Genomic DNA, 26906 nt, shown 5'->3' with positions numbered 1-26906 from the left:
AGGTGCCCCTAAAAATTTTATTTTTAAGTAATCTCTACACCCAACGGGGGGCTCAAGATCAAGAGTCACATGCTCCACTGACTGAGCCAGCCAGGCACCCCAGACTACCTGGGTTCTAATAACAGCTTCACCACTTATTAGCTGCGTGTCTTTGGACCAGTTATTTAACATCTATCAGATGTGATTTTCTTAACAGTAAAATGGAAATAAATATATTAGCCGTCTCTATGGCTGTTGTAAGGATTAACTGAAATAATCTGTGGAAAGCACTTAGCACAAGTACTGACTTGGCATATTGTTAGGATTCAAAAATATTGTAGTTGTTACTATTACTTAAAAGGTATATACTATAGAATTTGAAATCACAGAACGTTATGGGGTAGAAGGCATTTGTCACTGAAATGTATTATTATTTAGAACATGAGTAAATGTAAAGATTTACTATTTATACTTTCAGGAATCCTTAAATATATTACTTAAACAGCTAGAAAAAGAGAAAAGGAGGCTTAAAAATCAAGTGAAAGACTATGCACTGAGACTGGAACAAGAATCAAAGGTTTGTTTTTATTCTATACTAGAAATTTCTTTGTAACTGCCATGATTTTTAGTATGCTATCTACAAACCTACTATATTATTATCACAAAATACTTACAAAACTATTTCCTACACTATTTTAAAAAAACATAGAGACATAAACTTGACTTAGTAATAGTCTTGCTAGTATTGCAAATCTTCTCTGATGTTGGGTTCTTTATTTTTGTATGTTTCTTGTAGGCTTACCACAAGACCAACAATGAGTGCCATACCTACCTAGCTGAAATGTCTCAGGTAACTTTTGTTTTCTTCCAAATTTTAAGAGTTTCCTCTCACTATAAATTACATTTTTCACTTTTCTAGGTTTTTGATTGGTTTGATTTGTTAAACATGTTGGGATTATAGGAGAAAATGTACCAAGTTTCTAAATATATAAAGTGAAAAAGCAAATTTATAGCTTTTATAAAAAGGTATAAAAGGAGATAAAAGTTTCCCAAATTAAGGGAATTTTTTCATATTTGCTTCTTTCGTTATCTTTTAAGTATGACCTGTAATTTCTAAAACTCAACCAAATAAGCAGTTATCCCTGTGCTGTAATGAAATTCATGGTATTTTATGTCATAATTATGCACAGTGAGATCTAAGATAGATATAGCACTGCTATCACTAGAAAGGGCTAGCAACTTAGTACAGAATTGGAAAGTATGCAACTACAAATGACAGGACAGGAAAGTGATCAGTAAATTAAAAATGATGTTGCATATATTTTCCATAGTTTTTCATTTGCCTTTCAGTTTTATTTATGATGTTAGTATTACAGAGTTTTTGTTTTGATGTTGTCAGAGCTATCTTTTATTTATGGCTTCACATGTCATAGTTTAAAAGACTGTTTTCATCTCAATGTTTCATAACATTTATCACATCTTTTTTTTAGTAGTTGGTTACCTATTTAACATTTAAATATTTAAACCTTAGCAACTTTATTCTGATGGATGTTTTAAGATCACGATATGAGTTTAGTTTTCAATGTGCATTATCTAAATGGAAGCATCCAAAGAGCAGTTGGACATATGAATCTCAGGGAAGAAAAGATAAAAATTGGAGATATAAACATGGAAATTATTGGCATATAGATAGTAAATGAAGCCAAGTGAATGAATGAAATGTATCAGGGAGAATACACACAGGGTGAAAAGAAAAGAGAGTCTAGAATATAGCTCTGCAGAGTTTCAACAGTGATAGTCAAGGGACAAAGAGCCAAAAAGAGGATTGGAGTCTTCAGGAGATAACTAGGTGAGGTAAGGAAGTAGAGGACCTTGAGGTCTAGGTTTGCCATAAAGATAGTCTGCTAGTCACTAATCTGGTGTTTGCAGAGGATCAATGAAAGGATTGAGAGGATGGAATTAAGACTGGGGATTGGAGTGGCACCTGGGTAGCTCAGTCGGTTAAGCGTCTAACTTCGGCTCAGGTCATGATCTTGCGGTTTGTGAGTTCGAGCCCCGCATAGGGCTCGGTGCTGACAGCTCAGAGCCTGGAGCCTGCTTCAGATTCTGTGTCTCCCTCTCTCTCTGCCCCTCCCCCACTCACGCTCTGTCTCTCAGAAATAAATAAATGTAAAAAAACTTTTTTTAAAAAAGACTAGGGATTGGAGCTGAGAAGGGGATGTATAGAACAATCTGGGAATGAAAGTCAGGGCAGTAGCGGGTAAACGGAGGCTTAGATTTCTAGTACTAAGATTAAATTAGGAAATTGAGACAAAATAGGATCACTCCTTGTAGCCTCCTACCCATAAAACAGTCAGTTTATACTTGATGGTACTGGATACTTAGTTGGCAGCACTGCTTACTCCTGCCTTTCATCAGACCATGAGTCCCCCTAGAATATGCTGCTTTTCATACATGTCAACTCCGCTTCCCTGAAGTTGTAGCGTAAACGCTACCTGCTTTATGAGATTGTGATTTGATGAAAGAACCACAGATTTTGGAGTCATTGTAAATTTGGATTTAAGACCCAGCTTTGTACTTGATTGTCATTTGAGCTTTGGGGCCGTAATTTCTTTCCTTCTTGCTAGAAGGGGAAATAATAGTAGTGTCTTGCAGGGGATTTGTGAGTGTTTAGAGATGTAATATATGTAAAGTGCTGAGTAAAATGCCTGGCCCATAATACATTCTGAATTCTAATAAGTGGTGAGTATTATTTTCCTGTTTTTCTTTCCTGATCTCCCGAGCCTCCCTCTCTGTGACAGGGGCATTAGATTTTCTTCCTGCCTCAGCTTCCTCCTTTTACCTTTGTTTATCTGAAAAATTCATTTAGGTGGAATAGGTTCTACTCTGATTATGCAGGATCACTGAACATACAATCAAAGCCTATTTTAACAGCTTCCCAGGAAGCTGTTAATCCTGTTCTCCAGTATAAATGTTAATAAGGATTTTCACTCTAGAGTGAATTGTTAATCTTTATAGTCAAAGATGGTTCTGACCATGTGGATACTCCAGTGACTGGAAAGGTCAGTGGATGATCTGCAGTTTTTTCCATGCTGAATACATAAATAATTATTCTTAGGTGGATAACTAGAGCTATTGGCTGAGTCTATTGTGTATACTTCTGCTGTCTTCACTGTTTTGAATGAAACGGAGTTTCCATATCTCACGATTTTTCCAATTTACACACTATGTGTATAGTTGATTTTTAAGAATATATAAGTACATTCACTACTTAAAAACCAGGTGGAAAGACTGACTAGATCTGCTTGTAACACATAATAAACTTAGGTTCTATTCCCATAAACATAGAATTTTAGCAGTGGATCTGAGACATTGTTGAATATAATACTTTGGTTTCAAGATATGGAACCTGCGTCCATTCTGTTTCATTGTCAAGCAATTGTAATTATTAGAATTGTTAAAGCATCGTGTGATGCTCCTTATTCTCCTTCCTTAAAATCTATTGGTTTTAGTTGCATCCTCTGAAGAATATAGAAAAATTCTATACTTCTCCTGTGTAACAGCTTCTCAAATATTTGAAAACAACCCTTAAGTGTTTCCATAGTTTTTTCCCCTACGCTAAAATATTAAATTACAACAAAAGTTACACTAGCAATTCCCTCCGACATGGGTTCCAACCTATCCAACTGTTCTGTTGTCTTTTCAAACAACTCTATTTTGTTATTGTTCAATTGAAAATAGAGTTCCCCAGATTTAAATCTAGACTTGAAATATAATCTCAATAGCATAGCTGTTAAAATCTGCTGCCTGAGAAATCCTTGCGAAATACAGATACGATGTTGTTCCCCATTTAAAACCTTCAGTGACTCTGCATTGTCCAGAGGATCTCAGCAAAGCTTGTTAGAGTGGTCTACAAGGTCCTTTCCAACACACAGTGCCTGCCTTTCCATCCATGTTCCTGCTCACATCCTGTACTGCAGCCAGACCAGCCATATATGTGGTCCCTACATCTGTCATGTTGCCTTATAGTTGTAGGCCCTTGCTGCTCCTTCTGCCTGGAATGTCCTTTCCAGTTCTTGATTGGCTACTCGTCCAGGCCCCCTATAGCCCAAATTAGCATCTGCTTTATGCTTACAAAGCACCTGTGCAAACCTCTGTCGAGGCAGCGGATTGTACAATCTATTTATTGTGCTGTTTTCTCCAATAGATTGTAAGAACCATGATTTATCTTTGTGCCCTAGTGCTAAATTTGAGGTTGCCCATAGTGGATACTCAATAATATCTGCTGAGTGAATAAATGAATGAATTCTGTCTTCTGGTCCAATATGCCCAAAATTGCCCCTCTTAGCAAATGGTCTCACATCTTCATAAAAATGCTCTTGTCTTCTACCAAAATAAAACAAAAACAAACATTTATTTTACCCTACCTTAATAAAACTACTACTAGGGGCACCTGGGTGGCTCAGGCAGTGAAGCCTCCGACTTTGGCTCAGCTCATGTTCTCATGATTCGTAAGTTTGAGCCCCGCATTGGACTCTGTGTTGACAACTCAGAGCCCAGAGCCTGCTTTGGATTCTGTGTCTCCCTCTCTCTCTCTGCTCCTCCCCCACTCAAGCTTGCTGTCTCTCTCTCTCTCTTTCTCTCTCTCTCTCTCAAAAATAAATAAATGTTAAAAAACAAACAAAGGGGCACCTGGGTGGCTTAGTCGGTTAAGCGGCCGACTTCGGCTCAGGTCATGATCTCGCGGTCCGTGAGTTCGAGCCCCGCATCGGGCTCTGTGCTGACAGCTCAGAGCCTGGAGCCTGTTTCAGATTCTGTGTCTCCCTCTCTCTGACCCTCCCCCGTTCATGCTCTGTCTCTCTCTGTCTCAAAAATAAATAAACGTTAAAAAAAATTAAAAACAAACAAACAAACAAAAAACCCCCTACTACTTAGCTTTCCTTTTCTCAGTTAAACTTTGTGCAAAGGTGGATATACTCACTGTTTTGCTTTTACTCCTCGACCTCTTTCAACTCCCTCTGACTCCCACCACTGGCTGTGCCACAGTTTACTTTTTAATTTAATTCCCAAACATAATGACTCCTTTTCAATCCTCCTGGTAGTAGACATCTCTGAGGCATTTCATATTGCTAACCACGCTCACTTTTTTGAATATCCCTCATCTCTTGACTTTAATGACAGTATTTTGTCCTGGGTTTTCCTATTGTTTAAATAATGGCCTTTGGTAATTCTCCTATCCCTTAAAAGTTGCTTTCTCTAGTTTATATGATCAGCTCTCTTCTCTGTGTGTTCTTACTGAATGACCTCATTTACTCATGTCCTGAATTGCTATCTATCTCTAAGGTCATCAGCCTTGATTGTTCCACCATGCACAAAGAAGTCTCCACTCTTGTGCCATGGAAGTATCTCAAAACAGACAAAAATAAAAATATGATCTTGTCTTTCTATTTCAGGACACATACAGCTTCTATGGTCATATCTTCCTTAATGACAGAGTGCATGTATTATTTATATTCAGTGTCTATTACAAAAACTTTTAATGATCTTTATACCCATAGATGATATGATTTAAACAATTTCCTCTGTATTTGTTATAAAAACCACATGGAATGTGGGGTTGAGATAGAGGGGTCTCCATAATATTTAGAAACCTTATAATCCTGGAGAAGGCCAGAATTTAGCTTCTCTTATGCATGCCACCTAAGGGCCTGGTTATAAAAGAGTTAATTGAGAATGGACTATTTCTCTTAGCTCAAAATCAGTCATGAAATAAGAGGACAAATGCTCAAATGTTTGTATTTCAGGTCTCTGACTCATACCAAGTTTCTAAAAGGCAACAGATGGATCAACTGCCTAGAATGAAAGAGAATTCAGTGAAAATGTAAGTCTAACTGTATCCTTCCTTTCTAATTAATTATATTTGCCTGTGGATGGTACTGACAAAACAGGTGTCCATTATATTTGGAAGTTGAACTTCTAGATTTTATAGCAACAATATAAAATAACAAACAGATGGTAGAAGAACTTAAAGAAGTTTGTGCTCTCTATTCACTATTTATATACATTTTTGTAGATCCCAAGAATATGTTTTGTCCTCCAACATGGTAAGTTCTTGTTTCCTAAGCTAGAACAATGCCATACCCAAGAAGAGCCTAAATCGACACCATTAACAGCAATATAAATACAATTAAATTATCAGCCTTAACTTTTTTACTGACCAAAGATGGATACTGAAATTAGTGTAGATGACAGTGCAGTTTAAACTGTGTTTTCCTATGTAAACAAAGACAATTGAGGATGAATAAAGAACAGAGGAATGTTTTATGCGTTTAGGAAGTTATGTCTACACATGATTTTTCCTGTTCTCTACTAAATCCAGAAGAATTAGTCAGGCAATTCTACCTTATTCTATTTAGGAGAATATACTTATATATAAGTTAATGATATAAAAAAGTAAACCAAGATGTAAATTAGCTATAAATCAGAATTCTTTTCAAATACAGGCACTCAAGGTATATGCAATATACTTAGCAATTTTTTTTTTCGTAGAGATTCAAGGGATACATTTTGTCCAATATTTGGTTAGATGGGTAAAAGTGTATTCTTCCTTCATTAGTCATATTTTAGTTTAGTTTAGTTTAGTTTAGTTTATTCTGATAGAGACAGAGCAGCACAAATGGGAGAAGGAGCAGAGAGAGAGGGAGAGAGAGAGAATACCAAGCAGGCTCCCTGCTGCCAGCTGTAGAGACCAGTGTGGTGCTCAGACCCATGAATTGTGACATCATGACCTGAATCAAAACCAAGAGTTGAACGCTTAGCCAACTCAGCCATCCATGCACCCCATGGTCATTAATATTTTAAATTATAAATCATTATCCTGTATATTTTTATCAGTAGAAATGTAATAGAGTTAAAACATTAAATTCTGGGAAAGAACTTCCCTCTGGAAACTATTATACCTCTGTGCTAGGGGGCCCCAAGACCACTCCCCTGTTCAGTGATTTGCTAGAACAACTCACAGGACTCAGCATGTATTTGTGCACACAGCTAGGATGGATTTCAGCCAAAGGATACAAAGAAAAATCATCAAAGGAAAAAGGTGTATGGGATCAAGTTTGGAGGCAACTAGGTACAAGTTTCTAAAAGTCCTCCAGTGGAGTCACATAGAACACACTTAATTCCTCCAGCAGTAGGTTTATACCATGTGCAACAATGCATGAAGTTTTATCTTCCAGAGAAACTCATCAGATACAGTGCCTGGGGCGGCGGTGGGGGGGCGCCCACTGGTCACATATGTGCCCTGTGCTCAACACATACCAAATTCCAGACTTCCAGAAGGAAAACAGATGTTCACATAAACCATATTGTTTGTACAGCTTAAGTACAATGAGCCGTTCTTTTTCATTTAAGGAAAGTTATATCCGTGTATGGAACTTTTTACCACTAAGTTCCCAGACACCAACCAAGGGCCAACCTTGCAAATGGGCCTTTGTAAGGAAAACAGTTTCAGGCCTGGTACAGTCACCCTGAATATTTCTTTTTTTATTTTTACATATGTCTTCCATTTCAAATTTCTTTTAGAAAGATATTACCTCTTTTATTCAAATCTACTTAAATAATGAAGGGAGAAATATTTTGAAAATACAGATAAAACTTACCCTAATCATCACACATATACATATATAACACTAGACTATACTCTGTTAGAGCAGTTTGATTTTCCACTGAATACTGTTGTATATTGGATCTCTCAGGGAGACTCTGAAATCAGCATGCAAGAAGTTTACTAGTGAGCCTTCTTAAAATGAGTTCCTCGAGGGCAAGGGAAGGAAATAGGTTTAGGCAGAGAGAATAGGAGTGCAGTGCAGCTGCAGTCCCTTGTATCAAGCTGACTCATCAGTGGACGAAGCATGAGCTTTCTTTCCTTCTAATGGGGTGACCTACCCTGAGAATCTGAGTCCTGTTTGCCATGTGTAAGTGGTACTCATCCACTTACTGTCAAATTGAGCAAGGCAGTATTAAAGGAGCCTTGAGCGAATGACCTAGATACCAAACTCCTTCCTCCTGGCCCCCTGCTGTATCACCTTGACAGTCAGTGTCTGCGGGGCCTCCATGACATCGGTCTGAATTGAGCTAGAGGTGCTGGTGCATCAGAGGTGGATGACGTGGTCTGAAATACCTGCTCAGTAAGCTTGTTTGGGCCCTCTGGCACCGTACTGCTTGAGCTCAGATGTATCACTTCCATCTTTGATAGAACCTAATGTTGAATATAGTGCCTGGCATGAGTAGGTGTTTACTAATTTTTTTAATGAATGCATGAGTGAATAAATGATTACACAAATAGACAAACAACTCTTCATTTTCTAGAAGTATTAATAACGCAAATAACTCAAATAATAGAAACATTTCTATATACCTATAACCTTCCAAATTAGGTATATATCTAATTTGGATATATATTTACTACTTTAAAATATTATTGGGGCGCCTGGGTGGTTCAGTTGTTTAAGCATCCAACGCTTGATCTCCATTCAGGTCATGATCTCAGGGTTCCTGAGATTGAGCTCCGCATCAGGCCCCGCTCAGATAGCATAGAGCTTGCTTGGGATTCTCTCCCTCTCTCCCTCTCTGCCCCTCCCCCACTCATGCGTACTCTTGCTCTCTTGCTCATTTATTATTAAAATAAATAAATAAACTTTAAAAAATTGTACTTAATTACTGCCTTAACTCTGGAATTTAGTATACTTTTTGATTTTAGTCTTAAAATCAAGTTTTAGAAAAATAAAGAAAACCAAGTTTTAATGTTAAGCACCCCACAGAAGAGGATATCCAAATGGCCAATGGACATGTGAAAATGTACTCAACACCATTACTTATTCAGCCAAATGTAAATTAAAATCATGAGATGACCAGGGGTGCCTGGTAGCTCAGTCAATTGAACTACCGACTCTTGATTTCGGCTCAGGTCATTATCCCAGCGTCGTGGGATCAAGTCCCACATTGGGTTCTGTGCTGGCTGTGCAGACTTCTTGGGTTTCTTCCTCTCCCTCTCCCTCTGCCCTTCTCCCTAGCTTGCTCTTGCTTTCTCTCTCTGTCAGAAAAAATTTTTGGGGAGGCCACCACAAATTTTAAGATTGATAATTCCAAGTGTTGTCAAAGGTATGGAGGATGTGTAAATTTATGCAACCACTTTGGAATAGTGTTTAGTATTACTTTCTACATTTAGATGATTATGTAACTACTCTATGACCCAACAATTGCATTCTTAGTTACATACCTAACCAAATGGTACATACATTTACACCAAAAAAACCTGTCCAAGAATGTTACATAGAAGCTTTATTCATAACAGCCATAAGCTGAAAACAACTCAAATATCTATCAGTAGCAGAATGGGGGCGCCTAGGTGGCTCAATTGGTTAAGCATCAGGCTTCTGATTTTAGCTCATGTCATGATCTCATGTTTTGTGAGATTGAGCCCTGCATTGGGCTGTGCGCTGACAGCACAGAACCTGCTTGGGATTCTCTCTCTCCCTCCCCTTCTACCTCTCTGTAGTTCATGCACACACCCTCTCTCCCTCCCTCAAAATAAATAAACATTTTTTTTAAAATAGTAGAATCGATAAAATTTTTTAAGAGATACAAATTTGTACATCTATGTTACTCATATAAAAACAAATATTCATATATTTATTAATAATAACATGAATATATTATATATATGAATAATAACAACAATAAAAACAAACTACAGCTCACACAACATCATGGATAATCATCACAGTGTTGGGGAAAAGAGGCCAGAAATAAAAGAACACATATGATTCTATTTATATCATGTTCAAAGACAGGCAAAATTAAACTGTGGTGTCAGAAGACAGGATAGTGTTTACTAATGGAAAGGAGAAGGAGGATGATAATTGGGAGGAGCACAAGGTATTCCAATGTGATGGCAGCGTTCTGTTTGTTGACCTGGGTAGTGGTTACATGAGTATGCACTTTATTATAATTCATAGCACTTACAACGATGTTTTATGCACTCTGTATATGTATTATACTTAAAGCAGTATTTTAAAAATCAAGTTTTAGTGGCTTTTAATGTTTGCTTTGGTTGATATTCCTACATATGCTAATATTAAATATCGACTTATGGAGTTTTCCTAATGTTCAGAATAAATCAGAGCATTAGGAAATACCCATTTCACTGTGGTATGCTGTTTTTTAAAAAATATTTATTTATTTTGAGAGGAAGAAAGGGAGAGAGAGAGCATGCACGTGGGGGAGGGGCAGAGAGGAGGAGAGAGAATTCCCAGTAGGCTCTGTGCTTACAGCATATGGTGCTTACAGCCCCATGCGGGGCTGGATCCCACAAACCAGGAGATCATGACCTGAGCTGAAATCAAGAGCCAGATGCTTAACTGACTGAGCCACCGAGGTGTCCCTGTGATATACTATATATTTTTTTTAAGTCTATCGAAGAGGGATAAGTGAATATTAGCTACCACATATACTCCTACTTTGTGGAACCATGCCCAGAAATGAACAAGATATCTATACTGCTATTGAAAGATGTATTCCAGAGATTCTTGTATAGACTGATTTGAAAAAAAGATACAGGGCACCTGGCTGGTTCAGTCAGTGGAGCATGAGACTCCTGATCTTGGGGATTCAAGTTCAAGCCCCACATCAGGTGTAGAGATTACTTAAAAATAAAATATTAAAAAAAGAAGAAAAGGATAAATAAGAGATATTATCTTTAAGATAAATAGAAATCATCTCTTTAGGATGAAGTTTGGAAGTTGCTGAAAACTTCTAGACAAGTTAATAGGTAACCTTATTATTATGACTCATGGCATGTATTAACTATAAAAAATCATTTTCCTGCAAGCAAGGAGTTCAAAAGCTGGTAACACAAGCAGTGTTTCCTAAAAGTAAACAACTATAAAATTAATTTTTCTTTAGTGTGAACAGCCTCATTTTTTTTTTTTTTTTCTGTTTAGAAGTGTTCTAGAGTGATGAAAAGCTCTAGAGGAAGAAAATAACAAAGCAATCCTTTAGTGCCCTGGAATCACAGGACCTGACGGAAAATGATTCTAGGACTCCCTAAGAGATAGATTATTCAGGGAACCTCCTTTTGATAAGAAAAGCAGCTAGAATAGAGAAAACACAACCAAAATATCCAACATTAAGGGAATGAATAATTTAATAAACTATGAGGATATTATGAAGTTACAAAATATTACATTCTAGTAAATTATATAACTGACATAGGAAAACATTTATTTATAGTAGTAAGTAAAAATTATAATACAAAATAGTAAGGTGGGATTATGAATGACTTATACCTTCTGGCATTTTCTATAAGAATATGTGTACTTTTACACAACCTAAAGTACCCAGCTTATAATGGGTATTCAAGATATAGAGCTAGTTTTATAAAGTTCCATTGGTTCTACTAAGAAAAGAACAATAAAGATTTTAAATAAGCACAGAAAAAAACTAAACCTTTATAACTTCACTTGGAACTAGACGTGTGTAGGAAGTCAAGGTAATTATTAACTGGGTACTTGTGTCTAATTGCTTTTCATGTTTCCACTTGTTTCTGTAGGGTAGAATTGGGGCAGCCATTTTAAAAAAAAGAATATGTATTCTTTTTAATCATTTTTAACTATATTATATTAATGGAGAAAAATCAAGGGGCACCTGGCTGGCTCAGTCGGTAGAGCATGCAACTCTTGATCTCAGGGTTATGAGTTTGAGCCCCATGTTAAGTGTAGAGATTATTTAAAAAAATTTAAAAAATTTTAAACTTAAAGGAAAAAAGGCAAGAGAAAATTCATCTACTAGAATGACTATGGAATCCCTCAAGTCAAAATAATGGTTAATTATTGAATGGTTAATATGAAACCATTGAATGGTTAATATTGAATGGTTAATATGAAACCATTGAATGGTTTCATGGTTTGAAACCATGGTTTCAATGAATGGTTAATTGAATGGTTAATATGAATGGTTTGAATGGTTAATATGAATGGTTAATATGAAAATTAGAGATTATTGAAAAATCCCTAGTTCCATAATACCAGCTGTTATTATTATTCTACAATGTATAGTATTTTTTGAATATAAAGAATTAGCAAAGTAACAAAGAATTTGTTTGTGGGAAGAGAATAAAACATATGACAATAATTTGAAACTGCAAATGACAAAGCATAATCTTGCAAGGGTCTAAGCATATAAAAGCCACAATACACAGGAATGGAAAGTGGTTTCCAAATTTTATTTGCCATGACTGTTAGCATATTGTAACCCGCTATACCCACATATGTATTTATATATAACTGAAAAAACATTATGAAACAGTACATAGTCTTATTATATGTGATGCACCCTGGTATTTTCTATTTTGTTATATTTTTTTATATTGCTGTTATAATTCACTAAATAAACCCACTATTTTTGGGGGGCCCAGCGTGGAGCCCAATGTGGAGCTTGAATTCACAGCCCTGAGATCAAGACCTGAGCTGAGATCAAGAGTCAGATGCTTAACCAACTGACCCCCTTGCACCCCTCAGTCCCCTTTGACCTATATCAATTGCAGTTTGAAAAACACTGTTCTAAAAGATATCTAGGAAATTAAACATATTTTTAGAGTTAAGTATCTCAGCTTGATGATTAGTGTCATCATGTCAGTTGGATCCTATAGAGATCATTGATATTAAGGAAGCTATTTGAAATATTCTCAGCACACTATAAAAGCATTAAGTATAGTAAACAATGTAGAATGTATAATGAGCTTTGAATTGAATATGATATAACTGAATGCTTGTGGTTAATTCCATATTACACCAGAAGATGAAATTATTCTAAAACATTGCTATTTAATTAAGGAAACATTTTAGCATAGGAAATGGTTTATTCCCAAAGTACATTTAAAAAATATTTATATTGAGATATAATTTACATACAATGAAACTCATTGCTTGTTGGAATATTCACAAAGTTGCAAAATCATCACCACTAGAACATTTTCATCTCCCCCCAAAACCCTTTTACCCATTAGCATTCACTTTCTATTCCTCTCTCCCCCTAGCCCCTGCCAATCACTAATCTACTTTCTGCCACTATAGATTTGTTTATTCTTGTTATTTCATATAAATGGAAGCAAACAATATGCAGCCTGGTATGCCTTTGTCATTTAGCATAATTTTTCAAGGTTCATCTGTGTAGGAGCATATATCAGTATTTTATTCTTTTTTGTGTCTGAATAATATTCCAGTGTTTGGATCTATCACATTTTGTTTATCCATTAATCAATTGATGGACGTTTGGGTTGTTTATATCTTTTGACTATTTTGAATAATGGTGCTATGAACATTCATGCTGCATATAAGTTTTTAATTCTGTTGGGTAGATGCCCTGAAATGGAATTGTTGGGTCAATTGATAACTGTTTATCTTTTTGGGGAACTGCCCGACTATTTTCCAGAGTGGCTGCACCATTTTATATTCCCACTAGTAATGTATGAGTGTTCCAGTTTCTCCACATCTTTATCAACATTTGTTATTGTCCTTTTTTCCCCCTCTCCTAGTAGATGTGAAGTAGTATCTCATTGTAGTTTTGATTTGTACTTCCTAAGGACTATTGATGTTGAGCATCTTTTTGTGTACTTGCTTGCCATTCATATATCTTCTTTGTAGAAATGTTTATTCAAGTCTTTTGCCCATTTTTAAATTGACTTGTTGTCTTGTTGTTGTGTTATAAGAGTCCTTTATATATTCTGGTTACCAGACCTTATCTGATACATGATGTGCAAATATGTTCTCCCATTTTTTGTCACTTTTTTTCTTTCTTTCTTTTTTTTTTAATTTTTTTTTAACGTTTATTTATTTTTGAGACAGAGAGAGACAGAGCATGAATGGGGGAGGGGCAGAGAGAGAGGGAGACACAGAATCGGAAACAGGCTCCAGGCTCTGAGCCATCAGCCCAGAGCCCGACGCGGAGCTCGAACTCACGGACCGTGAGATCATGACCTGAGCTGAAGTCGGACGCTTAACCGACTGAGCCACCCAGGCACCCCACTTTTTTTTCTTTCTTAATGATGTCTTTTGAAGCATAAAAGTTTTGATTTGGATAAAGTACAATTGATCTGCCTTCCTAGGATTTGGTTTTCTTGGTTACTTGTGCTTTAGGTATCATATCTAAGCCTAATTCAACAACACAAAGATTTATAGATATGTTTTCTTCTAGGTTTAATAGTTTTAGTTCCATTTTTGAGTCTTTTTTGAGTTAATTTTTGTATATGATGTGAGACTGGGGTCCAGTTTCATTCAGTCTTTTGCATGTGTCTATCCAGTTGTCCTAGTGCCATTTGTTACAAAGAATATTCCTCCCCAATTGATTGTCTTTGCACCCTTTTAAAAAATCAACCATATTGAGGCACCTGGTGGCTCAGTCGGTTGAGCGTCCAACTTTGGCTCAGGTCATGATCTCGTGGTCCATGGGTTCGAGCCCCATGTTGGGCTCTGTGCTGACAGCTAAGAGCCTAGAGCCTGCTTGGGATTCTGTGTCTCCCTCTCTCTCTGCCCCTCCCCCATTCATGTTCTGTCTCTCTCTGTCAAAAATAAATAAACATCTAAAAAATTTTAAAAACATAAAAAACCAACCATATGGAAAAAAGGGGGGCACTTGGGTGTCTCAGTTGGTTAAGCATCCAACTCTTCATCTCAGCTCAGGTCTTGATCTCAGCATCATGAGTTCAAGCCCTGCATTTGGCTCCACATGGGGGATGAAGTCTACTTAAAAGGAAAAATAAAAAATAAAAAAAATTAAGCATAAACATAAGAGTTTATTTCTAGGTTCTCAGTTCTTCTATTCCATTGGTCTATAAGTCTATCCTAATGCTAGTGCCGTGCTGTCTTCATGACTAACTTTTCAGTAATTTTGGAATAAGTTAGTGTGAGTACTCCAACTTTATTCTTCTTTTTCAAGATTGTTTTGGTTGTTTGGAGTCCCTTTAATTTCCATATGAATTTTAGGATCAGTTTTTCAGTTTTTTCACAGGGATACCAGAGAGCTGGGGGAAAAGGCTAAGGCGAGTTAAAATGCTACAAAGTTGTGTTCTTGCTGAATTTCAGTTGTGTGTGTGTGTGTGTGTGTGTGTGTGTAGTGTGTTTAATAAATTCTCCAGAATTGCTACAAATCCTTGATTAATTTCCAGAGCTCTGAAAAAGTTGCTTCTGACCATTTTTGCCAATTTTTTCATTGATTTTATGGAGAAAAGAATTTTCTAAAATCCTTATTCTATCATTTTCCCCAGCATCACTCCCTGAGTAAAAGATTTTTGAAAAGCATCTTGGAGGGAATTGAAGCTGACTCTACTCCCAAATAAGAGCATGGGAAAGTTGGCTTTATAAAGATATGTAAGTCATTAAAGGAAAGATAGTCCCATGGAAATTCAAGAAAAGGACTTCTAATATAACTTGGCCCAAGATATTAAAGCTAGAATTCAAGGTAGCTTTAAAAAACTGAGCAGAACTTCATAGATCTTCACGTTAGTGGTCTGCCATACAAAATAGTAATTAAAGGCACAGACTTTGAACTCAGCTATCTGGATTCAAATTCCAGATCCACTTACTAACTATATAACCTCATTTTTCTCATTTATCTAACGGGTAATAATAGTACCTACATCATCGGCATTTTCATTGAGGTTGATAAGAATCAATCTTTGAATCTATGAATCAATTCATAGACTAGAATAGATTTTAGAATAGTCCCTGGCAGGGGTGCCTGGGTGGCTCAGTCAGTTAAGCATCCAACTTCGGCTCCGGTCATGATCTCGCAGTTCATGAGTTCAAGCCCCACATCGGGCTCTGTGCCGACCGCTCAGAGCCTGGAGCCTGCTTTGGATTCTGTGTCTCCCTCTCTCTCTGCTCCTCCCCTTCTCATGCTCTGTCTCCCTCTCTCTCAAAAAATAAACATAAAAAAAAAGAATAGTCCCTGGCATAAATTGTGTGCTGTAAAAATGTTGCTGTTATTATTTTTATGTAATCAACTAGTTCCGTCTCTCTTTCACTTTTCTTTTCATTACCAACTGCCATCTTCACTCTCTGTATCTTTTTAATATCACAGACCTTGGTCTTAGTTTCAATTTTATTATAATTTTTGGTAACATATCTTTGGCTTACTTATTTCCTTACTCTCCTTGCTCAACTTCATGGTCACTGTCTGTATTTTCTTAGCTTTAATCCATATTTCCAGAGGTAATATCAGAATGGTCCATCTCATCCCTCTTTGAACAGAGCTTTCTACATTAGGCCACCTCATGGGCTCCTTCCTGGCCTTTGGATTATCTGCCCTTGAGATGGTTGCCTGTCTGTAATGAGATAATGTGGTATAACATATGGCTGTTTAAGATGGTACCATAAGCATATAATGTTTCTGTTGTACACAGTGGTGACTGAAAAATCATGATTAATACTTCTTTTGTTTCAGGGTAAGATATAATCCAGTTAATCAGAAGACAATGAATGCCAAGAGAGGACCAGGAATAAAGATTACAAGATCAAACCATCTTCCAAAACTCGATCCATAATTCTAGAACTGGAATTCTATTTCTTCCTTTTTCTCGTCCATAATATTCAACTTATGAAGTTAATGTTCAACACATTTTTCAGGGAATGAAATAGACAAGAAAGAGCTATCAAACTTCTCTTTAGCTCCTCTTACAAAAGTTTTTTCCTTTGTCTGTATTAAATTAATTTTCTTAAGTGATCTAAGTGATCTAAAATACCTAATAGTGTTGCTTTTGATTTTAAAAATATCCTGAAAGTTGGTATTATTACACTTGCCTTTAATAATATATCCATGATCTGTGCTGGTAGTAATTGGTTTCTAGTTGGTTGTTAGTTAAAAATGTGAGCTCATCAAAACATTTAGTTCTTATAGGCTATATCATATTCAGATCTTTTAAACTTATGGTTTAGCAACAGATGTTGGTGAGGATATGGAGGAAAGGGAACCCTCTTGCACTGGTAGTGGGAATGCAAACTGGTGTAGCTGCTCTGGAAAACAGTGTGGAGTTTCCTCAAAAAATTAGAAACAGAATTACCCTATGACCCAGCAGTAGCACTCCTAGAAATTTATCCAAAGGATATAGGAGTGCTGATTTGTAGGGGCACATGTACTCCAATGTTTATAGCAGCACCATCAACAATAGCCAAATTATGGGAAGACCCAAATGTCCATCAATTGATGAATGGATAAAGAAGATGTGGTGCATAGTATCTAGATCTAGATCTAGATACTACTCAGTGATGAAAAAGAATGAAATATTACCATTTGCAACAACGTGGGTGGAACTGGAGGGTATTATGCTAAGTGAAATAAGTCAGTCAGAAAAAGACACATATCATATGTTTTCATTCATATGTAGAATTTGAGAAACTTAGAAAACCATAGGGGAAGAGAAAGAAAAATGAGTTATAAACAGAGAGAGAGCCAAACCATAAGAGACTCTTAAATACAGAGAACAAACATTGTTGGGGGTGGGAGTTGGGGGTTGGGGGGTGGGGAAAATGGTTGATAGGCATTGAGGAGGGCACTTGTTGGGATGAGCACTGGGTATTGTTTGTAAGTGATGAATCACGGGAATCTACTCCTGAAGCCAAGACTACACTGCATATACTGTATGTTAGCTGACAATAAATTATAAGAAAAATAAGTACTAAACTTATGGCTTAGGGCACCTGGGTGGCTTAGTTGGGTGTCCAACTCTTGATTTCAACTCAGGTCATAATCCTAGAATAGTAGGATCAAGCCCTTGTTAGGCTCCATGCCGAGCGTGGAGCCTGCTTGGGATTCTCTCTTTCTCCCTCTGCCCCTCTCCCCTGCTTGTGCTGTCTCTCTCTCTCTCTAAAATAAAAAAACACAAAACATAAAAACTTATGGTTTAAACAAAGCTACAAATCAGATGGATTTTAAACTTTGATTTGAACTAATGTGGTGTTATGGACATAACCTTCAATCAGCCATCGGCTTGGTTATAATTCCCACCCTGCCATGAACTTAGATCTTGGGCAGTTTCCTTCATCCCATCTTTATTTCCCATATCAGTAAAATGATGGAGGCAAATGATATAACTTCTAAGGTTTGTACTTTGCTAGAAAACCAATACTTACTTAACTACAAGCTCCTACTACTTAGCACATAGTAATTTAAATCATTTTATGATGTTTCTTAATTCACAGTGATGGCCTAATTCTGTAGACCAAATATTGCAAGCATTCGCAATCTTCAAGTCTAAAAGTGGAGATAGAGAGGATAGGAGAAGGGTTTATTTAAGGCATTTATATAATTTATTGAAATTTTCTGTTTATGTTTAGGTTGTTTTATACTTGTTACCTAGGTCTGGAACATACCTATGATTTATTTGCCCAACTTAATAAGTAAAATTATTAGACTTTATATTTCCAGAAATAACTCACAGTTAACTAAGTATATTTTCCAGCAAATGGTGTTCCCACCTTATATCTGGAACTAAAACCTAACTTCTATTTAGTATCAACAGTAATGAATACTAAATGCATTTCTATAATAAATTGTATAGATATTCACTTTCTTTAAAGAACAATGCATAAATTTCAGATAGACAAATAATTCTTTTATGTGACTTTAAAAAGTAATACAGAAAAACATTCAGTAACTTTCTGTAAATTATTCCAAATGGAAACTGTTTGGAAATATTTCTCCCATTCCTTTTTTTTTTTTTTTAAGGTTTATTCATTTTTCAGAGACAGAAAGAGACAGAGAATGAGCCAGGGAGGGGCAGAGAGAGAGGGAGACATAGAATCTGAAACAGGCTCCAGGCTGTCAGCTCTCTGCACAGAGCCTGACGCTGGGCCCGAACTCATGGACCACGAGATCATGACCTGAGCCAACGTTGGACGCTTAACCGATTGAGCCACCCAGGCACCCCTATTTCTCCTATTCTTAAGCTAACAACAGATATCAGGTATAGTGACCCATATTGTTAAGCAAATATTAGATTTTTAAGTCATACAATCTTTCTTAGCATTAGCAGCAAATTGGTGATTTAAATATTAATGATATTTGTAATCAGAATTGTCACTGAAAAATAAATTTATTTCTATCATACAAAGCAAGCCATTGTGGGGATTGGATTTAAGAACATTTAAATTTATGTCAATTACTAGGATGGGTAGTTGAATACCTTATTACGGGGACACTGTCATGTTTAAGTATTATTTCTGCAGGAGCTACTTTGGGATACTTCCAATGACAGAAAGGTCTGTCTTAAACAGAGAGATGGCGTAGCATCAAGAACTGATATGGGGGCTCTCTAAGATCTAAGTTCTAATATCAGCTTTGCCACTTCTAAGCTTCTGACCTTGAGTAAGTCACTTTTCATTGTCTCATTTTCATCATTTATGGAACTGGGAATAAATTGCTGTGCAGATCAAGGATACTTACTACATATTTATTTGTTTATTTGCCCTATTTCTAAAAAGATTATGTTAGATTTTACTAAATATAGAGGTATAAAAACAATGATCATAACAGAAAAAAAAAAGTTAATTTCTTGTAAGAATTCCCAACTAAGAAAAGCTTGAGCTTTTAGGCTTTCTAGCAATCAGCACAAAGAAGGACTGAATTATACAGCTCTCATTTTTTTGTAGAAGGAATATACAAGTAGAGAAAAAGTTTTACCTAATTCTAAGCTTTAACGATAATGTATCATGTGAAGTTTTGTTTTGTTTTGTTTTGTTTGTTTTTTTGACAGAGAGAAAAAGAGAGCGTGTGCGCACACACACGTGTTAGCTGGGGAGGGACAGAGGGAGAGGGAAAGAGAAAATCCCAGGTAGTCTCCGTGCTGTACAGACTTGAGGCTTGATCTCATGACCATGAGATCATGACCTGAGCCAGAATCAAGAGGGAGACACTTAACCGACTGAGCTACCCAAGCACCCCTCATGTGCAGTTTTATAAGAAACTGTAATTATTTATTGAAATAATGAGTGCAAAAATGATAGCTTGGGATTTTAACTTTGTTTAATACTGAAATATGTATTAATATCAGTGTTTGGGTTTTTTTTGAAGAGTTTAGAATTCATAAAGCAAAATATCAGTGAGCAATATTTAATATATTTCAACATTTTAATATCTAAATGTGTTATAAAATATCAATATCATTTATGAAAACAAATTTTGCTATGAAAAAGGCAGATGGTGAGTAAAAACAAGGATGTGGAAAAATTGGAACCCTCATAAACTGCTGGTGGGGATGTAAAATGGCACAACCATTTTGAAACAGAGTTACTATATGATCCAGCAATTCCACTCCTAGGTATATACCCCAGAGCAATGAAAACCTATATCTATATAAAAATGTATATACAAATATTTATAGCACCATAATTCATAATAGCCAAAAAATGTCCATCAACTGATGAATGGATAAACAAAATGTAGTGTATCTAAACAGTGGGATATTATTCAGCAATAAGAAAGAAGTACTGATGTATTCTACAATTTGATGGACCTTGAAAACATTCTAAATGGAAAAAGCCAGTCACAAGAGGTCATATATTGTATAATTCCATTTATATGAAAAGTCCAGAATAGGCAATTCATGCAGACAAAAAGTAGGTTAGTAGTAGTTTCCAAAGGCTGGTGGGGCTAGGGGAAGAAGGGTGGGTGATGGGGAATGACTGCTAATGTGTACAAGATTTCTTTTGGGGGTGATGAAAATGTTGCAAAATTAATTGTGGTGATGGTTGCACAACTCTGTGAATATACTAAAAAACACTGAGCCAGTTAGATGAGTTAATTGCATGTTATATGACTTGTACCTCAATAAAGCTGTTATAAAAAACAAATGTTAAACATGCTAATATGTTAATATAAATTAGCAAATAAATTTTAATAAAGTATTATTTGATCTTTCTCAGAAGATGTGATCTTAAAAATTAAGATGGATCATCATTTGGTACTATTGTTGAGTCAAGAGCATAATTTTGAGCATAATTTTCCAACTAAGAAACTCTTTCAGATACTACACTAGTCAGAAGAATAATGAGGATTAAGTGCTACTTGCCAAATTTCCTTGACTTCTTTTGAATAATCTCATCTCTTGCTTCATAACCTTGTGGAGATATTTATGAAACGTTTTTTAAAGGAATCTGTATGTTTATTTATTTATTTACTTTATGAAATTTTTTGTCAAATTGGTTTCTATACAACACCCAGTGCTCATCCCAACAGGTGCCCTCCTCAATGCCCATCACCCACTTTCCCCTCCCTCTCACCCCCCATCAAACCTCAGTTTATTTTCAGTTTTTAAGAGTCTCTTGTGATTTGGCTCCCTCCCTCTTTAACTTTTTTTCTTTCCTTCCCCTCCCCCATGGGTTTCTGTTAAGTTTCTCAGGATCCACATAAGAGTGAGAACATATGGTATCTGTCTTTCTCTGTATGACTTATTTCACTTAGCATCACACTCTCCATTTCCATCCACATTGCTACAAAAGGCCATATTTCATTCTTTCTCATTGCCACGTAGTATTCCATTGTGTATATAAACCACAATTTCTTTATCCATTCATCAGTTGATGGACATTTAGACTCTTTCCATAATTTGGCTATTGTTGAAAGTGCTGCTATAAACATTGGGGTACAAGTGCCCCTATGCATCAGCCCTCCTGTATCCCTTGGGTAAATTCCTAGCAGTGCTATTGCTGGGTCTTTGGGTAGATCTATTTTTAATTTTTTGAGGAACCTCCACACTGTTTTCCAGAGCAGCTGCACCAGTTTGCATTCCCACCAACAGTGCAAGAGGGTTCCCGTTTCTCCACATCCTCGCCAGCACCTATAGTCTCCTGATTTGTTCATTTTAGCTACTCTGGCGTGAGGTGATATCTGAGTGTGGTTTTGATTTGTATTTCCCTGATGAGGAGCGACGTTGAGCATCTTTTCATGTGCCTGTTGGCCATCTGGATGTCTTCTTTAGTGAAGTGTCTATTGATGTTTTCTGCCCATTTCTTCACTGGATTATTTGTTTTTTGGGTGTGGAGTTTGGTGATTCTTTATACATTTTGGATACTAGCCCTTTGTCCGATATGTCATTTGCAAATATCTTTTCCCATTCCGTCGGTTGCCTTTTAGTTTTGATTGTTTCCTTTGCAGTGCAGAAGCTTTTTATCTTCATGAGGTCCCAATAGTTCATTTTTGCTTTTAATTCCCTTGCCTTTGGAGATGTGTCAAGTAAGAAATTGCTGCTGCTGAGGTCAGAGAGGTTTTTTCCTGCTTTCTCCTCTAGAGTTTTGATGGTTTCCTGTCTCACATTCAGGTCCTTTATCAATTTTGAGTTTACTTTTGTGAACGGTGTAAGAAAGTGGTCTAGTTTCATTCTTCTGCATGTTGCTGTCCAGTTCTCCCAGCACCATTTGTTAAAGAGACTGTCTTTTTTCCATTGGATATTCTTTTTTGCTTTGTCACAGATTAGTTGGCCATACTTTTGTGGGTCTAGTTCTGGGGTTTCTATTCTATTCATTGGTCTATGTGTCTGTGTTTGTGCCAATACCATGCTATCTTGATGATTACAGCTTTGTAGTAGAGGCTAAAGTCTGGGATTGTGATGCCTCCTGCTTTGGTCTTCTTCAAAATTACTTTGGCTATTCGGGGTCTTTTGTGGTTCCTTATAAATTTTAGGATTGCTTGTTCTAGCTTCAAGAAGAATACTGGTGCAATTTTGATTGGGATTGCATTGAATGTGTAGATAGCTTTGGGTAGTACTGACATTTTAACAATATTTATTCTTCCAATCCATGAGCACGGAATGTTTTTCCATTTCTTTATGTCTTCTTCAATATCCTTCATAAGCTTTCTATAGTTTTCAGCATAAAGATCTTTTACATCTTTGGTTAGGTTTATTCCTAGGTATTTTATGATTCTTGATGCAATTGTAAATGGGATCAGTTTCTTTATTTGTCTTTCTGTTGCTTAATTATTAGTGTATAAGAATGCAACTGATTTCTGTACATTAATTTCGTATCCTGCGACTTTGCTGAATTCATGCATCCGTTGTAGCAGACTTTTGGTCTGCAAAAAGTGAAAATTTGACTTCATTTTTGCCAATTTTGATGCCCTTGATTTCCTTTTGTTGTCTGATTGCTGATGCTAGAACTTCCAACACTATGTTACACAACAGCAGTGAGAGTGGACATCCCTGTTGTGTTCCTGATCTCAGGGGGAAAACTCTCAGTTTTTCCCCATTGAGGATGATATTAGCTGTGGGCTTTTCATAAATGACTTTTATGATGTTTAACTATGTTCCTTCTATCCCGACTTTCTCGAGGGTTTTTATTAAGAAAGAATGCTGAATTTTGTCAAATGCTTTTTCTGCATCAATTGACAGGATCATATGGTTCTTAACTTTTCTTTTATTAATGTGATGTATCACGTTGATTGATTTGTGAATGTTGAACCAGCCCTGCAGCCCAGGAATGAATCCCACTTGATCATGGTGAATAATTCTTTTTATATGCTGTTGAATTCGATTTGCTAGTATCTTATTGAGAATTTTTGTATCCATATTCATCAGGGATATTCGCCTGTAATTCTCTTTTTTTTTTTGCTGGGTCTCTGTCTGGTTTGGGAATCAAAGTAATGCTGGCTTCATAGAATGAGTCTGGAAGTTTTCCTTCCCTTTCTATTTTTTGGAACAGCTTGAGAAGGATAGGTATTATCTCTGCTTTAAATGTCTGGTAGAATTCCCCAGGGAAGCATCTGTTCCTGGACTCTTATTTGTTGGGAGATTTTTGATAACTGATTCAATTTCTTCTCTGGTTATGGGTCTGTTCAAGCTTTCTATTTCCTCCTGATTGAGTTTTGGAAATGTGTGGATGCTTAGGAATTTGTCAATTTCTTCCAGGTTGTCCAGTTTGTTGGCATTTAATTTTTATGAAACATCTTTTGATTTTTGACTAAGATTTTTTTTAATTTATAAAGAGCTATATAGTTTTGTTCAAAGGAGGTATTTCTAGTTTTCATCATCTTCATTACTTCTATCATGTGCAGCTAGACATTCCAAAGCAGAGTTATCTATATCAATTTTAGTACTGTGATATCTGTATTCAGTGGACAAGAAATTCTTTATTTTGGACTAAAAACTATTCTTGCAACAGAAGCTTATTAAAAACACTTGATTTTTTTTTTTTTTTTTTGCTATGTATACAAGTAAAGACATGTCTAGACTTATAGACCATATATTATGTGTCTTTTTTTCATAAATTGAGTAATTGAGTTATAAATATTTGTTCCAAGATGTAAATAATTTAGATTAAAAAAACACATTTAATGTTTATTTATTTTTGAGAGAGAGAGAGTGCAAGCAGGGGAGGGGCAGAGAAAGAGGGAGACACAGTATCTGAGGCGGGCTCCAGGCTCTGAGCTGTCAGCACAGAGCCTGATGCAGGACTCTAACTCACGAACTGCGAGATCATGACCTGAGCTGAAGTCAGATGCTTAACTGACTGGGCCACCCAGGCACCCCTAAACAATTTAGATTAAAAAAATACAAGAATAACAGAATTATGACAACAGTGATGCTAAGGGTTTTGGTATTTTAAAAGAGCAGAGTATACCAGAATACTAAAACTGCTATTAAGGTGTGCCTGGGTGGCTCAGTAGGTCGAGTGTCTGATTTTTGATTTCAGCTCAGGTCATGATCCCAGGGTCATGGGATCAAGCCCCATGTCAGGCTGTGTACTGAGCATGGAGCCTGCTTGGGATTCTCTCTCCCTCTCTCTCTCTCTCTCTGTCTCTCTCTCTCCCCCCACCCCACCCCAGCTTGCTCTCTCTTTTCTCTAAAATAATAACAAAAACAAACTGCTGTTAAAGTCACTAAACATGATTAATGTATGAAAAAGTATTGTTAAAATAATAAAGCACCATCTGAATGTAAGGTCATATCATTGTGATAGTAGGGTGCTATTTTAAAAACAAGTTAACAGATTAACCTGATTTATGAATTAGACAAATTTTGAATTTATAGAACATCCTTTTGACTTTATCAAAGCAATTTCATAGTATTATCTAAGTTACAGGAAAAGTCTTATTATCTGGGGAATCAGCCAACAGTGAGTTTAGCATTAATTGGACATGTTCAAGGCTAGGTGACCCTTTGTCAGGGATATCATAGAAGGAATTCCTGCAGTGGGTGGAAGTTGAATTCAATGACTGCTAATATCCCTTCTGTGAGTCCCCTGCTCATTTATCAGATAAGGACACTAGAGACAAAAAAACACTTCCTAAAATATAATTGTATCATGTAGACTGTAAATATGGACTTTCAAAAACATTATTGCTTTACCAGTAGCCACAACTAACAAAATCAGGGGTAATATTATTAATGGCCATTTGTTAAATGTAAACTGAAAACATACCATTTTTCATCTAAAAAATAATGAACAGTGGTTTTCAAAAAGATAATTTTTAATGCTAGTACATCTGAAGTTTAAAAGTTCTAGTATACTGCTGGTGGGGGTATGAATTAATATAGTTCTTTTGGAAAACAATTTGATTATATTCTTGAAAAGCCTTAATGTTTATACATTGACTCAATAATTGTATTTCTAATCTATTCTAATGAAAAATCATGCATATAGAAAACACAGGACAGCCGTATTATCAGCATTATTAATACCAAAATAGGGAGGCTTCCTCAATGTACAATTATATGCATAAGTGGATTGTGATTCATCCACATGGTTATTATGCTGCAATTAGCACTTTCTGTTTTATATTGAAATTATTTCTCCTCGTGTATTTCCTACATGTGAAGCACTTCAGTGTCATTTATCTCCAGCACTTTAAAATAGACAATTTTATTCATCATTTGTCACCAGCTAGCTTAGTACCTAGTATATGACAGGTACTTAATACATTTTGTTTAACTTTAATGAATGTTTGCAAAACCATTTATAATATCATGGGGTGACAATGTTGGGATGTTAACGCAATGGTACAAAGTCATACATGCAATATGATTTTAACTATTTAAACATATCTACAGAAGAGGCTACAAAAAGGGGACTTTAGTCTACTGATGCCGAAAGATGTGTTTCTGTTATACAAATTTACCATCCAACTCTACAGAGGAACATGAGCTAGGCTCCAAACGGTGATCTAGCAAAAGGGGGAAGGCAGAGGCAGAGACATGTGGAGTACGAGGGAACCTATTTTAACACGCCAACTTAAGGGAAGTTTGCTTACCTTCCTGTCAAGCTTTTACTTTGTAGAATAAAAATAGAAATAATTGATTTCAAAGGTACCTTATGTGTGTGTGGCACAGAAGGGGGGTATAAACCCTTTTATTGCAACAGTTCTGATACCTTCGTGTAATAAAAATAAGTTTATAGAAATCACAGAACATCACAAGGTATTGAGATAATGCATATTGACTTACCAGTGTGTAAATAGTTAAGAAAGTCTTGAAAAGTAGCTCACAGCACTAGAGTAATTTGTCTATATAATGTTAAAGGAATTGGAGCAAAAACCTTCCTTTTGGAAAGATAATTTCACTGGTATGCACAAATTAATGGTCAAGTCTACAGGGAAAGATTAGGCCCCAAAATGATGATTCCAGGGTCTGGAGGAGAGGGACAGGAGGAATCTTCTGGAATAGAAGGAAACAAGGTAGGTTGATGGTATTAGTCTTTCAACACATTAAAAATTCCATTCTTTTGTGTGATTGCACCCAGTTTCTGATAAGAAGTGTGTGGTTTTTCTTTGTTCCTTTGTACATAATGTGGTTTTTATAATAGGCTTATTTAAGAGTTTCTACCGTTGGTTTTCAGGAATTGCTTATAATGAGTCTCAGTGTGGTGTTATGTTTATCATGCATAGGG

At 36.2% G+C, this 26906-nt stretch overlaps 1 protein-coding gene and 1 long non-coding RNA gene across 4 annotated transcripts in view; both read left to right on the top strand.

Moving 5' to 3' along the window:
• Positions 1-16815, top strand: part of CCDC169 (coiled-coil domain containing 169) — a 47112-nt gene extending 30297 nt beyond the window's left edge. The window contains exons 5-9 of one of the 3 annotated variants that reach the window (XM_042953573.1): positions 458-556; positions 776-829; positions 5784-5860; positions 15032-15073; positions 16477-16815. In XM_042953573.1, the coding sequence (XP_042809507.1) occupies positions 458-556; positions 776-829; positions 5784-5860; positions 15032-15073; positions 16477-16576 (372 nt within the window). In that variant the 3' untranslated portion in view covers positions 16577-16815. The remainder of the gene's footprint in view (positions 1-457; positions 557-775; positions 830-5783; positions 5861-15031; positions 15074-16476) is intronic. The other 2 variants (XM_042953722.1, XM_042953645.1) reach the window with 2 other exon arrangements.
• Positions 16816-18905: 2090 nt separating this feature from the next.
• Positions 18906-19473, top strand: LOC122228626. The gene is made up of 2 exons (XR_006206698.1): positions 18906-18994; positions 19257-19473. It is a non-coding gene; the product is annotated as an uncharacterized LOC122228626 (long non-coding RNA).
• Positions 19474-26906: the final 7433 nt, after the last annotated feature.

This window comes from Panthera leo, chromosome A1 (genome assembly GCF_018350215.1).
Source record: "Panthera leo isolate Ple1 chromosome A1, P.leo_Ple1_pat1.1, whole genome shotgun sequence".
Lineage (NCBI taxonomy): Eukaryota > Metazoa > Chordata > Mammalia > Carnivora > Felidae > Panthera > Panthera leo.
The sequence above is the reverse complement of the archived record's forward strand: the minus strand, read 5'-3'. Positions and strand labels throughout refer to the sequence as shown.